The 16,143-nt window shown below is 34.8% G+C and overlaps 3 protein-coding genes across 3 annotated transcripts; 1 reads left to right on the top strand and 2 right to left on the bottom strand.

Annotated features, from left to right (window-relative positions):
• Positions 1–220: 220 nt before the first annotated feature.
• LOC139892850 (uncharacterized) lies at positions 221–1,018 on the bottom strand. Its single transcript, XM_071875984.1, has one exon. It carries the CDS (start codon positions 1,016–1,018, stop codon positions 221–223), a length of 798 nt encoding a protein of 265 aa, XP_071732085.1.
• A 1,623-nt stretch (positions 1,019–2,641) lies between these two features.
• LOC139892842 (vicilin-like seed storage protein At2g28490) lies at positions 2,642–6,087 on the top strand (the record flags this gene model as incomplete). Its single annotated transcript, XM_071875972.1, has 6 exons — positions 2,642–2,789; positions 2,928–3,233; positions 3,585–3,766; positions 4,889–4,969; positions 5,031–5,432; positions 5,554–6,087. Coding segments are annotated over 6 exons (1,653 nt in total), but the record flags the coding sequence as incomplete, so codon positions are not given.
• A 1,486-nt stretch (positions 6,088–7,573) lies between these two features.
• LOC139886523 (elongation factor 1-alpha-like) lies at positions 7,574–10,677 on the bottom strand. Its single transcript, XM_071870360.1, has 3 exons — positions 10,572–10,677; positions 9,141–9,622; positions 7,574–8,691 (listed from the first exon to the last, which is right to left on the bottom strand). The coding sequence occupies exons 2-3, from the start codon at positions 9,600–9,602 to the stop codon at positions 7,804–7,806; spliced, it is 1,350 nt and encodes a 449-aa protein (XP_071726461.1). The 5' UTR covers positions 9,603–9,622; positions 10,572–10,677; the 3' UTR covers positions 7,574–7,803.
• Positions 10,678–16,143: the final 5,466 nt, after the last annotated feature.

Below are 16,143 nucleotides of genomic sequence, written 5' to 3'. Positions count from 1 at the left end.
GACATTGCATTCGAGTCGTCGAGTTCATCAAGATTATTATCAAGTCATTTATAGTTGGATATATTAAGAAGTGGTATGCATGCCGTCAACTTTCATTGTAACGAAAGTTTGTCTTTTAAAAACGAATGTAATGTTTGTAAAATGTATCATATAGAGGTCAAGTACCTCGCGATGTAACCAAATGTAATGTATTCGTCCAGATGAATTAGGACGGGTCGTCTCAGAAAGCATTCTTGTACAATATTTGATTTGTTGTTGAACCGACTGTCCAACACAAGTGTTTGAGCGATTTCACTTTAGTGTATTTTCCCAACAAGTTGCTACGAATGTGGCGCAAGCAGTACCTATGTTTCCAACCATATGTTTGAGCACCCATTGCATGTAAGATACCTGGGTGTCGATCAGAGATGACACACAACTTTTCGTTTCCAATAACATTTTCTTGGAGCGTTTGCAAAAACCAAACCCAACTTTCGTTACTTTCTTCATCAACTAGGGCAAAGGCAATGGGTAAAAGTTGATTGTTAGCATTTTTGGCAACCGTTGTTAATAATTTACCCTTATAACTACCTTTCAAATGGGTGCCATCGATGCAAATCATTGGAATACACATTTTAAACGCTTTAATGGCTGGACCGAATGCCCAAAATACAAATTTAAAGGTGTCGAAACCTTCTTCAATTTCAGGTCCATTTTCAAACACAACAATTGTGTCTGGATTGGTAGTAACTAATTCATTTATATAATTTGGTAAATGAATAAAGTTACTTTCCCAAGTTCCAAACAATCGTTCGATTGCAATACGCCTAGCATTCCATGCTTTGCCGTAACGGATATCTACATGCCATGTATTTTTTATTTGGGCTTGGATGTTGGCAACAGGATAAGCAACGTTTAAACATATTTGATGTTCAATTTCAGTAGCAATTAAGCTAGAGGTTAAACAACGATTGTTGTTTTCTGATACGTGTCCATAACACGTGTGTTCATCTTTCCATTTTGTTATTTTCCATACCATCGATCGATTGTGAGACGAACCACTAACACTCCAGGCACAATGGTATCTTTCTTGTGGACCCTTATAACTTGAGCTAGTTGTTCTACAATGTGTTTGCCAATAACCCGGCTTGCTTTGTGTAACAACTATTTCTCTATTATGGTGTATATTTCATTTTCGAACAGCATAAATAAGTTCGGCTTTGTTCTGGAACACCATTCCTTTGGAAATAATACAGATCTCCTTATCATAAAAAACCCATGAAGCTTCTTGGTCGTCATCGAATGGAAAACTATTACTACCCTCACCTTCATTAACAAACCCGAAACGTGAAACTGGGGCAGGCTCAAATTGTGGTTCCACTTGCTCCTCTCTACCTTCGTCACCGGAAACATTATCTTCAATGCTATATTCAGAAACTGTATTGTCGGTTGCAGTAGACATACCATCATCTGGGTCTACTACATTTTCTACTTCGTCTCTTCGTTCTTGTTCATCTTCAACAACTGTTGAATGGTGGTTTGATGTTGATGGACCACCCTCCAAAGTTTGAATAAGATCCATATAACCCGAACCTTGGGTGGTTGAAAAAACTTCCTCAAACTAAATTTCAATTTAAGCCTCATAATTTGGATCATTCTGAGAATAAAAATATATTGTTTCCAAAGTGTTATCATCAGTAAGTTCACTTTTCCATTCATTTTCATTGAAAAGAACCCACAAGAACATTTTTAACGTGTGTGATCTTTGACTCACACCTACATAATTATACGCCATTTGATTTAACTGCATACAGTTAACCTTGGTTGTCAACACAAAACTCCTTCTAACCGTTATGTTATCACCAATAAGCCAACCATTTTGGAATGAAATTTGACCTCCCCAAAGAAAATGAACCATGAATGGACGAATTATAGACATTTTTGTAATTGTTGATGTATGAAACTGATTAAGATTAGTTTGAATTGTGTTGTTGGTGTTTGAAACTGACTTTGAAATGCTTGAATTGTGTTCTTGGTGATGTTTGTGTTTGAGTCCATGATAAGGGTGATTTAAATAAATGAAAAAAGACGATAAATCATATTTTGACATGATAGGTTAGCAGGTTTCAGTCCATAATTGAGACTAGGGTTGCAGGTTTCAGTCCATAATTGTGACTGATGATGCAGACTGCAAAACCGAAGTTTGAAACTTCAGTTTTACTGTTAACCTGCAAAACCGAAGTTCCAAACTTCGGTTTAGGGTTTCTGCTGACATGTCACCCAAAACCGAAGTTTGAAACTTCGGAAATGGCAAAACCGAAGTTCCAAACTTCGGTTTTACCATTTTTTCAGCAAAAATTTCGTTTTTTCCATTTTTGAAAGTGGGATCAAAAAAATTACCATTTAAAAAAAAAAATCTAACTATAACTACTACGGTATTAACTAGTAATAAATAAGTACAAAAATTAGTCCTGATTTATTTACAGAAAGTCAGCGCCAAGTGTGCAAGACTATACACGAACACAAACACTAACTTTATTCAAGTTAACGGTGTCCATGTTAATCAAATGACACAGCCACAACAATCGTTGCATGCCTGCCATGTGTCCCACGTCATCACTTCTACTTAAACTACACAACTTGATCAATCTCAAACCACATTTCAACAATGGCATCGAAATTGGTATTTTTCCTACTAGCGGTGGTGGTAGTGGTTGCCGGAGTACACGCACAGGGCAGAGGAGGATGGCAAGGTGACAGACAACGAGAACATGAAGGAAAAGGTGAGGGAGTGTTTCCGCCGGAGGGTGGTCGTGGCGGCGGTGGCGGTGGAAGGTCATCATGGGATTATCCCTCTGCTGGAGGACACGGAGGTGGCGGCGGCGGTAGACGACGAGAACATGAAGGAAAAGGGGAGGGAGTGTTTCCACCGGAAGGTGGTCGTGGAGGAAGGGGCGGCGGTGGCGGTGGCGGAAGGTCATGGGATTATCCACCGGAGGAAAGAGGTGGTGGTGGTGGTGGTGGTAGTGGTGGTCCGGGTGGTAGAGGGAGGGTACCGATGGATTCGCGACGGTATATATTGTCGGATTCGAAGCGGGTGGTGGCGACGGATGCTGGTGGTATGAGGGTGGTTAAGGGTGTTGGTGGACTTTTTAGTCAAAGTCCAATGCATATTGGGTTTATTACAATGGAACCAAATAGCATGTTTATTCCTCAATATTTGGATTCTAGTGTCATCTTTTTCGTCGAAAGAGGTATCACACTTTTTTAATTAAACGTAATCGGATAACATTTTTATACCGGATCCATTCAGGATTAACCCGCGCGGCCTATCTTTCCGAATTTTCCGAATGGTTTAAGAACGTAACAGATGAGAGTATTCGATGTCTTATGCTGACTATTTACCTTTAAAAGAAAAATCTTTTTTATTCAAACATTTCAAATTACAAATTTAATGTTGTATGATTCGTGGTTTTAGACTAGTTCATCATCATGTATCATTTACGAGTTTAAAAATATCAACCTTGTAATCACACATTTTTTTTTTTCAAATGTCGAGATTTATTTCAATTAGCTAAAAAATTGTTTGTTAAATTAATGTATAGGTGAGGTTAGAATTGGAACAATTTATAAAGATAAATTAGTAGAGAAAGATCTGAAAGCTGGAGATATATACAGAATCCAAGCGGGTTCAGTGTTCTATTTGGTCAACACAGCTCGAGGTCAACGCCTACGTGTCATCACTACTATCGATACTGCCGAAAGCTCCGATTGGCATTCGTTCCAGGTACTTCATTCTTCGTATGGATTGTATAATGTATAAATTTAGTCATTTCTACTTAATGTCTAAATTATTGTCGAATATTCACACTTATAAATGTTTAAATTATTCCGTGGATTGTGTATTGTAGTTACAAACACGTAGCATTTATTCACATACGTATGCCAACAAATCCGTAGATGTGTTTTTAAGGGTAAAACCTTACCCCTTTAGCCGGTCTAGTTTATAACCGGTGTTAGCACGGACTACCATTAAAATACGCGATTCGATAGAAATTTTTTTGAACTTTTAACTAGTGACTGGATAGTGTAATGTTTTTTGTGTGTGACACCATTGGATTTAATAGGATTGGATCGTGTAAAGTTTTTTTTAGCTTTTAACTAGAGATACCCGTGACTACAATTCATCCTCCACTGCATATGAATAGTTAATATCAGTGTTGTAAAAGTCGGCCGACTTGTCCGACGCATCGGCCGATGCGTCATTTTTTTGAGTTCTCCGTCCCGTTTTTTCTGAAAACGACTCAAAAGACGATCAAAGCTAAAAGTTCGGTCAAAGTTGGTCAAAACGGTCAAAATCAGTCAAATTTTCATCAAGATGTGATATGTTTTAAAATTAGGGTTTGTTTTCATTTTTTGGGCCGCTCTTTTCTCTGTGTTCTTACTGATTATGTACTCGGTAACATAAATTGAGTTTGAAGTTTGATTGTATTCAAATTCAAGTTCTTATTTAAGAAACTTATGATACATAATCAACTATTTTATACATATATAAATATATATTAAAGAAATTATTAATAAAGTCAACGTTGGTCAACGACCGATGCGTCACCGACGCGTCCACGACTCGATCGACGCGTCCTTTTTAGGTCTCGGCCGATGCGTCCCTGACTCGCGACTTTTACAACATTGGTTAATATACGATTTGTAACAACTGAATAAGTGTGTTTATATGTAATTTCACCAAGACTAAAAGGTGAGGTTTATAAATGACCATTAGTCCAATACATTATGAATGTGATATCAAGTATCACTAATTTAGTGATGTATGTGTAAACTTCAAAGTAACAACTAGATAGATATGTCAAGAAAAATGCTTTTAATTAATTAAATTAAATTAATTTTGCAGACATTTTTCATCGGTGGAGGAACAAGTCCAACTTCAGTACTTGCTGGATTTGATACACAAACTTTGGCGACCGCATTCAATGTAAGTGATTACCTTGGTTTCTTGTTTCTAAACAATGAAACTAACAATGTTTGTTTTATAGGTTACATATGATGTGATTGATGAGCTACTATCGACCCGACAACAAGGCGCGATTGTGTACTTGAACCCTGATGCGAGTGAACCTCAAACCGAACCAAGCATGTGGAAGCGTTTCTTGGAGCAAGGTACAGACGAACGAAAAACACAGATGAAGAGAATTTTAAATGCGCGACAAAAGCCTGACAAAACTGAAGAAAAATCAACATGGTCCGTAACCGAGTTCGTGAATTTCATATTTGGAAACAAAAAGGGTAGTAGCGGAGACGATTTGGATTCGTATAATATTTACGATCGAAAGGCTGATTTTAGAAACGATTTCGGTTGGAGCGTTGAGGTCGATGGAGACGATTATGAACCGCTTAAGGCATCCGACTTTGGTGTCTATCTCGTTAATCTCACTGCGGTAATCAAAATCAAAATCAAAATCAAAATAATTATTATAAAAAAGTATTAGTCAAATAAATGTGATTTATGATTTAGAAACTTTTATGCGTTTGACTTACTTTGATGTTACTAAATATTAGGGCTCAATGATGGCCCCGCATATTAATCCGACGGCAACGGAGTACGGAGTGGTGTTGAGTGGGACCGGGAACATTCAAGTCGTGTTTCCAAACGGAACATCAGCAATGGACGCAGAAGTGAACGAGGGTGATGTGTTTTGGATCCCACGGTACTTTCCGTTTTGCCAGGTGGCATCACGAATGAGTCCCTTTGTGTTTTTCGGGTTCTCGACATCAGCACGAGACAACTTGCCGCAGTTTTTGGTGGGTCAAGGTTCAATTTTGCAAACCATGATAAGTCCGGAGTTTGCGGCTGCTTTTGGGTTGAGTGAAGATAGGATGGGTGAGATCATTAATATGCAACACGAAACGACTATTTTGCCCTCGACTTCAGCGTCTCCGGGTGGTGGAGATGCTGAAATCCCGGAAGATGAGAGCGGAGATCAACCGCAAAGTGAGGATGGTAAAGGGTCTGTGTTAATGAATAATGTGGGATCGAAACTAAGGATGAAAAAGAGTGGATTCGCGTATAATATGGCGATGGGGATGGATTAGTGGTTTTGCAAGTTTGTAACTAGTTTGTGTAGTAGGCTTTGTGAAGCCTTTTTCGGATTATGTGTGTTGGTGTTTTTTCGGATTATGTGTGTGTTGGTGTTTTCGTGTCTGTACTTGAGGTTTTTTTTTTTTTTTTGTATGTATCGTTGTGGTAGTAAATAATGATAGTTTATGTTAACTGAGAACTGTTCTTGTTACGGATATGAAAAGTCATTTTAACCAACAAAATGTAAAGGAGCACAATGACACATTGGGCATGTTATGTTTTGCAACAAGCTTTTATTGGTTAGTTTTTTGTCGGAGTTTTTTGCTTCTATCTTTCATGAAAAAACTCCGTTTAATTACAAGAGCTTGAAGTATTTTTGATGGATGGAAAAAGTAAAAAATTAATAGAGCTATAGTTATTCTGTCAGATACTTTCATAAATATAAAAAACTAGAAACTAATAGAAAAAACTGGAGTGTTAGCTAAAGCTACCAGCAACAGTGTGTATATAAAAAACTGGAGTATTAGCTAAAGCTACCAGCAACATTGGTGTACATTTCAAGACTGCGTTTGGTGAATTACTTCTTGTGAAGGGGAATATAAACCTGAGTCCGAGAAAAATGAATGTTGCAACAAAGGTTAGTTTGCACTCTGCTGGGTTTATTAAAGTAATTGAAGTAGTTATTTATTTTTTATAAAAGAAGATTTTGTCAGCTTAAAAAGAACATGTTTAAAAAGTCGGATCTATTATCAATTGAGGACATTTTGTTCGATTTAATTTTTTTGGCCCAACAAGCCAGGTATGCTTCTTGATTTCACTAAATCAAAAGCAAATTTCCAACAAAGATATTCATTCTCGAACATCACTTGTTGGGGACACCAGTTTGTCCAGAAAACAGCTAAAGCAATCACCAATCACCGATGTCTAAACCACTCCTTTCTCATAACTAAAGAGTTTCATCATATATATCATGTCATATCAACACCAAAACACTATAATCCATTCAAACTAAACATTACCATCAAAACAATAATAACATACACTATTTATATATTTAAAAGTAGAGTACAACCTAAAGCTAAATGCGTACAACCTATTCAATCTAAAAGAACATCGGTTTCTCTCTCTCTTCCGTCGTAGATATGGCCAACTCCGTAGAGGGTTTGTTTCTATGACACAGTAGCCATGGCTAGCTCTAACATTAAACTACAGGGCCCGCTCTTTGGCATCTTAGTAAACTTTCAAAAAGATGACTTTCATATAGCACATTCAGAATCTTAGTTTCTAGTGACTAAAAGCCAACTCACAAAGCAGGTTATTATATTATAAGTTCAAACAAACCACTAGATCGTACCATATTATAATTTCAGTCACTCAACACTAAACTACAAACTAGCTACCAAGGTTCTTAGGGCAAAACAAAGACTTCTTTAGCAGAAAATAACCATTAGACATGCAAAGAGAACACTAAAGCAACCACAAAACAAGCATAATAAAGGATTCACCTGAAAATCTTAAATCGAGTTTTATAAGCAATCACCAAGGAAACGAAACTTACACAGCCGTCATCAAGCAACAAGTTGCTCGATACCTCCACGGATCCTCGCAAGCGAGGCTAGAGTACAGCAATGCAAGCTCCAATACAAAATACCAAACCATTTCGTCCAAAACCAAAAGTAAATATAATAATAAAAGTCACTAAACATAACATAAACCAACAGAACACTCTTTCACTTGGCACCCTTCTTGACTGCAGCCTTGGTCACCTTAGCTCCAGTTGGGTCCTTCTTGTCCACACTCTTAATAACCCCGACTGCAACCGTCTGACGCATGTCCCGGACCGCAAACCTACCGAGCGGTGGGTACTCAGCAAACGTCTCAACAACCATTGGCTTAGTTGGAAGCATCTTAACCATCCCAGCATCACCATTTTTCAAAAACTTAGGTTCCTTCTCGAGCTCCTTACCTGATCGTCTGTCAATCTTGGTCAAAATCTCACCAAACTTGACAGCAATGTGAGATGTGTGACAGTCGAGAACTGGAGCATAACCGTTTCCGATCTGACCCGGGTGGTTCATGATGATAACCTGAGAAGTGAAACTGGCTGCACCCTTAGCAGGGTCATCTTTGGAGTTGGATGCAACGTAACCACGCTTGAGATCCTTGACTGCAACGTTCTTGACATTGAACCCAACGTTGTCACCAGGTAGAGCTTCAGATAAGGCCTCGTGGTGCATCTCAACAGACTTGACTTCAGTGGTCAAGCCGGATGGTCCGAAAGTGACTACCATACCGGGCTTGATGACACCTGTTTCAACTCGTCCAACTGGCACAGTTCCAATACCTCCGATCTTGTACACGTCTTGAAGTGGGAGACGGAGTGGCTTGTCGGAAGGTCTTTTAGGCTCGTTAATGTTGTCGAGAGCTTCAAGAAGAGTGGGACCCTTGTACCAGTCAAGGTTTGTGGACCTCTCGATCATGTTGTCACCCTCAAAACCAGAGATGGGTACAAACGCAATTTTTTCTGGGTTATATCCAACCTTCTTCAAGTATGAAGAGACTTCCTTAACAATTTCTTCATAACGGGCCTTGGAGTACTTGGGTGTGGTTGCATCCATCTACACATAAAATGATGAAGAACATAAGCATAAGAATATGTAATGCAGCCAATCAGTACACTAGTAACAGCTTACCATCATCAAAATTATACATTAAACATGAACAGGTACTGAAAAAAACTAAACACTGTTACCAAAAACCCAACCCACCAGACCCATAACAAATGTAACCCATTGATTACCCATCTGCACATCAAAGAGTGAAAATAAACATACGAATATGTATGCAGCCATTCAGTACCTAAAAACAACTTATCAATATCAAAATCACACTTTAAACATGAAAAAGTACTAAAAAACAACACATTGTTATCAAAAACCCAACCCACCGTTCCCATAACAAATGTAACCCATTTAGCTGCAAAGTCAAAGTGAACAGTTTACCGAAATAGGACATTACCCTTCTTCTTGATCTATTTAAAACACAAAAAAGTAGCCTAAAGTTTTACCTTGTTACAACAGCAAATCATTTGCTTCACACCAAGAGTAAAAGCAAGGAGCGCGTGCTCACGAGTCTGACCATCCTTAGAAATACCAGCCTCAAAACCACCAGTAGTAGAATCAATAATCAAAACAGCACAATCAGCCTGGGAGGTACCAGTAATCATATTCTTAATGAAATCACGATGTCCAGGTGCATCGATAACGGTACAATAGTACTTTGTGGTTTCAAATTTCCACAACGCAATATCAATAGTGATACCACGTTCACGTTCGGCCTTAAGTTTATCAAGCACCCAGGCGTATTTGAATGACCTTTTGTTCATCTCAGCTGCTTCCTTCTCAAACCTTTCAATCACACGCTTGTCGATTCCACCAAGCTTGTAGATCAAGTGACCAGTGGTAGTGGACTTGCCTGAGTCGACATGTCCAATGACCACAATGCTAATGTGAACTTTTTCCTTACCCATTTTGAAACGTCAAATGTAAACTGAAAAAAAAAAAAAAAAAACGCAAATAGCATCAGTAACATCATCAAAGAATCCTACAACAACATGATTCTATCAGATAAATGACTAGATACAGCAAAATGAGAACAGATAATGCATAAGAAAATATATTAAATCAAAACTTTTTAGAATAACATGTAGAGTGACAACAATACTCCTTTCAAATTCTGAAATATCAAATTTAAGCTGGCTAAACAGTTGCAAGTAATATCAGTAACTTCAACTATCACACTATATATAATATTAATAAGAGCAACGAATAAAATTCCAGGATCGAAAAAACAAAAAATTAAAAAGAAAGCATAACATGAATCAAACATATTTCGAGTACTAGTATATTATATAAACTTGAACTTCTCATCAGTAAGTAAAAAGGCTAAAAACTACAGAGTAATTTTAAAATCAAATAAACTGGTATGAACTTATTTAAAACTATAAAAGCTAAATGTTATTAGAACAATAATATTAAATACACATTCAATAGCAAATTCACCACATTCAGCTAGTTTAATTAAACTAAAAATGCAGAGAGCATTCATTGATTAACAGTACATGATTACACAAACAACACAGAGGTATAAGTAAACAAAATCACTATATTATAATTTTAAACAGATTCATAACTCAACCGCATATATAAACATTATCTAATGTGAGACGTAGAGTACAGATCACAAAACAAATCTAAAAATTATCAGTAAAAAGGACAATTACAAAATTATAATCAGACGAATTTAGGTATACACGTGATCTGAATATAAAACATGATTCGATCGATTCAAAAATAAGTATAATCAGAATAAAATATACATCCACAAAAATGAAATTACAAGCCCTAACATAAATTCAAGAATACATGTGCAAACATAATATAAAATTGAGCGATTAAAATATAGAATGAAAAATAGTAGAAGAAGGATTAGAGAGTACCTTTGCAAAGAGGCTGGTGTGTGTGGCTCAACCGATTTCAAGAGAACGATAGTGGAGTGAGTATTGACTGCAAGGGTGAATTTATAATAGAAGAAACGAAGGTTTAGGCTAGGGTTTTCTTATTGGCCGTTGAATTATATGATCTGACGGTTGTAGATGTGTGCGGTTTTTGGTTATTTGCCGTGGTTTCCACGTTCGTCCTCTAACCCGTATTTCCCTTTTTATTATTTCTTATTTCTTAATTCTTAATTTCTCTAATCCTAATTTTCTTAATTTTCATTTACATAATAAAATTATTATTATTAATTATTATAATATTTAATATAATAGTCTCTCTGTCTCATATTAATTGTTCAGTATTTTATTTTGAGCTGCCTCAAATTAATAGTTTATTTTCATATATAAATCTCTCTTATTTATGATAAGATAAAATTTATGATATCATAATTTTTTTAAAAACCTCACACGTCCAAACTCCAACCTTTAGATGACTTTTCTATCATTTAATCTCAACTCTTTAAATTGACTATGGCATCATTTAAGAAATTATGAGGCAGTTACATGTACTAATTACTCACTTACCCTTGATAGGAAAAAACCCAAAGAATTAGCACGCTAATATTGAGAAAAGGTTTGCGAAAAACCGTTTCAATTTCTCTGATACTGCTCTTCATACAAACTGCTCTCAGTACTACAAAACTCATTACTACTCCGATCAAATCCATTATCAAATCGAACAGATTAATAATCATCCAACCAATTTTCATCCATGGAATAAATCGATCTGTTTCCCTTAACCCGATTATCATTACTTCCATGTGTATGAAGTTTTATTGATCACTACATGATGACATAATGTATTACGATGTTTTTCATAATCTTAAATTCAGGACAACGACGTAAGTATTAATTCGAATTAGGGTTTTGATTCGTAACTTTGAATTCGAAATTAAAATCTGGTATTTTTTCATTTTGGCATTCAATACATCGTGTTACGTGTATCTGAATACTTTAATAATTGAAATAGCCGCTTTGGTTTACCGATTTATCATCATGTCTTCTTATTGTTCGGATCAGCAATGACGGGTTTTGACCACTTTAAGGATGTTGACCAGGGACCTGAGAAGCATTGGGATCTTTAATTTCAGGATTCATGTTATTTAAAGTTTATAACTTTCTTCACTTATAAAAATTTACATCTTGTTTGTTGATTCAGAACATTTATTTGGATATAATGAACATGTGTCAACCAACTAACTAATTATCTTAGACAAATAAGTAGTTATGATCATCATTGTCATGGACCCTGCTTGTGCGCTACAACATTTGGCAATAACCGGTTTTTAAACTTGTGTATGATATTAATTAAGAGTCCATATGTTCGTTTTTTCTAATGATATATTCTCTTATGCAAATTATATAATTATATGCAGTCTACGTTAAAAACACTAACGAATACTACCAATCCAGATACGAACGTTCTCAAAATATTAATTTAGGATGTTATTACATAATAACATTCGAGTATTGAAATTTTCAGGTTCTTAGCTTTGTTGGGCATCCAATTTATGAGACAAAAATAGAAGTTGTTGTTGAGTCCCAAAAATAATTAAGGATTTAATTATGACAAAACATCAAATATGTACACTAAAATGTTATGTGCAGTCAGCATAGGTTTGTTTAGGTATAGACAGCAAATATTGATGTGTCGATTGTTTAATATGCTGTCTGGTCTACCAGCACAAGGTAGATAGTATTCTTCAATTAGCACAGGATGAGTGCTCATCAAATCATGAAGTTGACTCAGCATAGAAGAACCAGCATAGCTGGTAAGCAGCATATTACACGAAGACAGCTATGCTCCATTACAAGCATAGTGATTTTCGGAGTGGTCTACATCAATTGTACTATTCAACAGAAGTCGAAGACAATGTTGAACAGAAAAGGACACGCGTCGGCGGCTGACAAGTGACCTTACAAGACCACGTGGGAATGCAGAAGTTTAACTCATGTGCAGACATGTGTTATACTTTATCCAGCGGCGGTACTTGAACTCGGATACAGGTGAGGCGGGTGTAAATTTTTTTTAAATCTTTCATATTCAGCAGGGTCGAACACTAAAAAAAACTTTATTTTATAGTAAATTTTTTTTTTGTGTGTACAAAATTTTTTCCCGTAAAATCCAGGGTGGACGGATCTAATGACCCGTCCTAATCCATCTGGACGAATACATTATATTTGGTTACATCACGAGGTACTTGACATCTATATGATACATTTTACAAACATTGCATTCATTTTTAAAAAGACAAACTTTCATTACATCGACAGTTGACGGCATGCATACCATTTCATAATGTATCCAACTATAATTGACTTAATAATAGTCTTGATGAACTCAACGACTCGAATGCAACGTCTTTTGAAATATGTCATGAATGACTCCAAGTAATATCTCTAAAATGAGTAAATGCACAGCGGAAGATTTCTTTCATACCTGAGAATAAACATGCTTTCAAGTGTCAACCAAAAGGTTGGTGAGTTCATAGGTTTATCATAAAATAATAAAATTCATCATTTTGATAGACCACAAGATTTAAATCCTGCATGGTACAAATGGGCCCGAATCCTATACCCACCTGTAATGTACATGTGATATCTTTTAAATACAGTACACCTTTTTCGTGTATAAAATCATCTTTCATAAATCTTAGTAATCGTACACATATCTCGTGCACAAAAATTAACATACGCATAACATGTGTATAAAATCATTCTCTCGATACATAACATTCACTTTTCATTGCTTTCATAGCTTGGCTTGGTAATTGACCTTAACATATAATGCGCATAAATAATATCCCCAAAATAGAACATCTCGTCTGTATAATAATCATATAAACTTCGAAGTACTAAACACCACGCCCACTAGCCCTTCCTTCTAGTGAACATTCTGGGTGGGGGTGTTAAACCCGGTAGCTACCTTTAGGATTCGCGTGAATTAGGGCAATACCCGATTCTAATTCTTAGGTTACCAAGCAATAATAATCAGGGGAAATATTCACAACAATTAGTGGCAATTATAACGTCCAACTAATTCAATAATAATCCACAGAACTTCTGTCTGCATAATAATTCATTCGAGGAAAGTTTTACTTGTGTCTATCTCGTCAAACATTTATAAAAGCATTTCATGTATTCGCAGTTCAAAATATATTTCAAAAGCATTTAATAAAGCAGTTGTAAAAACAGCGCATGTATTCTCAGTCCCAAAAATGTAAAGAGTAAAAGGGAGTAAATGAACTCACTATACTGTATTTTGTAGTAAAAATACATATGACGACATTGAACAATGCAGGGTTGGCCTCGGATTCACGAACCTTATATAGCTTTCCAAAAAACAAAAATTTATTTGCCACAAACCGGGCTCGAATCGGAGACCTCTCGCTCACCCGCTAATCTCCTAAACCACTTGACCATCTTCTCTTTTCTGATAATTCCTGGACTCAATTTTATATAACCCGTATTGTCAGACTGTTCTTCTTCTTCTTCTTTTAAAATGTCGACCGAAACCTCACCAAACTAAACAGCAACTTATTGTTTGAGTTTAATTGTTTCATTTGACACATAACCGACCGGTTGATGATTAATTGAATCAACAGAAACAAAATAAAATAAGCAGCACAACAACTCTTATGAATATATGAACTTGAAATTAGATTTTGAAATTGGGGCATGTTTAGATGGTAATCACAACATGAAATAACTCTTAAATCACTCACAGAAACTTTTGAAATCGTTAATGTAACTTGAATCATACTAGATAACTCGAATTTGATCATATAACGATGTTTGACTTTTTATATCAAAAACTTTGACTTCGAAAATTAGAACTCGTTTTGAAGAATTGAACTTTTAAACTTTTCAGATCGTTTAAGTGAGAGTTTTCTATCACAACTGCACTAATACATTTGAAATTTAACAAGAATTCGAAGCTTTTGGAAATTAAAACATGAACAGAGCTACCGTCTGTTCTTGTATTTTTTTATGGTTCAATTTGATTGAATTAAGAACTGAAAAAGGTGTTTGTGATTTAGTAAATAATTATTAGATCGAAAGCATTCCCTTAACACTGAAGTTGAATTGACTTATAATTGTAATTAGGTCGACAGTAGGAATAACTCAGAAGGAGAAAGAAGAAAAAATAAAATAAATAAATAAAAGTGACAAAGACATGAAACTGAATTTGGAATTTTGTTTATGCAAAAGAATCGACTGGTATCTAATTTGAGACAGAAAATCAGAATCGACTATAGCTAGATGGATACATGAAACAGAATGGTACGGGTTCTTTGATTTTATAATTAATCTAATATTAATAAATATATTAATAATAATAAAAATAATTATATTAATATTAATAATAAATAATAATGTTACTATTAATAAAAATGGTAATAATCATATTATTAAAGATACTAATTATAATATTAGTTATAATAATATTAATAAAATAATAATAATAATAGAAATACTAAAAAAAATATCAATACAAATGTTAACATCAGTAATGATAAAAGTAGTAATAATAATAATATGATATTTTTAATAATTACAATAGTATTGATTTTTAATCGATTTAATAATCATGATAAAAAAAATGATAATAACACTATTATTAGTGATACTAATAATATTACTTATAATAATACTAATTATAGTAATACTTATTATTAATGATAATAATATGATTAATAAACTAACACTTTATATACATTAAATTTTTTATCTACAGATAATAATATAATAATAATATTGATATTAATATTGAAAGAAACAACAATATTGTTATATAAAAAAATTAATAATTAAATTTAGTATATTAGTTTTATATGTTATTGCTTTTGTAATATAACTATATAATGTATTTTATAGATCTAATATTGAATATTAAATTTTTATACATTTTAACATACATCACAATATACATATAATAATTATTATATATAGAAATTATACATAAGTTAATTTCAAATTATTTTCTATCTTAATTCACATATTTAATTTTTAACGTTTATTTTATAATTTCCAATTATATATATATACATACATTTATATAAATATACATATTTATTTACAAATAATCGTTCGTGAATCCTCGAGAATAGTCAAAGGTTTAAGTGTATCCATGTAGACAGTTCCAAGATCTTGAGATTCAATTAAATAGACTTTGTTTATCATGTCGAAATCATACAAAGATTTAAGTTTAAATTTGGTCGGAAATTTCCGGGTCGTCACAACGGATGCCCACCTTGGGTTACTCTATGTTCCGCCTCTGACTTTATCAATGCCTAGGGAACACAACATTCTATTTATTTATTCAAATAGTGGTGTCAAACTGAATTGGGGTGTTCCTGCAAATAGCTATCAAAGAGGAAAGAATGGAGCACGCTCTCTTATGCAGTTGTCCCCACAGTACAGACATCCTATGTACCAGCGGACAATAGAACAATTATATGTATAATAGGACTACTATAAATAGAAGTATCCACTATTGTAATAACTAGTGGTG

The sequence above is a fragment of the Rutidosis leptorrhynchoides genome, chromosome 1 (genome assembly GCF_046630445.1).
Source record: "Rutidosis leptorrhynchoides isolate AG116_Rl617_1_P2 chromosome 1, CSIRO_AGI_Rlap_v1, whole genome shotgun sequence".
NCBI classification, from domain to species: Eukaryota; Viridiplantae; Streptophyta; class Magnoliopsida; order Asterales; family Asteraceae; genus Rutidosis; species Rutidosis leptorrhynchoides.
The sequence above is the reverse complement of the archived record's forward strand: the minus strand, read 5'-3'. Positions and strand labels throughout refer to the sequence as shown.

Excerpts from the sequence above, each read along its gene's own strand:
- LOC139892850 (XM_071875984.1), bottom strand. The coding sequence starts at position 1,018 with ATGGTATGGAAAATAACAAAATGGAAAGATGAACACACGTGTTATGGA.
- LOC139886523 (XM_071870360.1), bottom strand. The coding sequence starts at position 9,602 with ATGGGTAAGGAAAAAGTTCACATTAGCATTGTGGTCATTGGACATGTC. Across the intron at positions 8,692-9,140 it reads TGATTTGCTGTTGTAACAAG|ATGGATGCAACCACACCCAA; the intron begins GTAAAACTTTAG and ends TTTTATGTGTAG.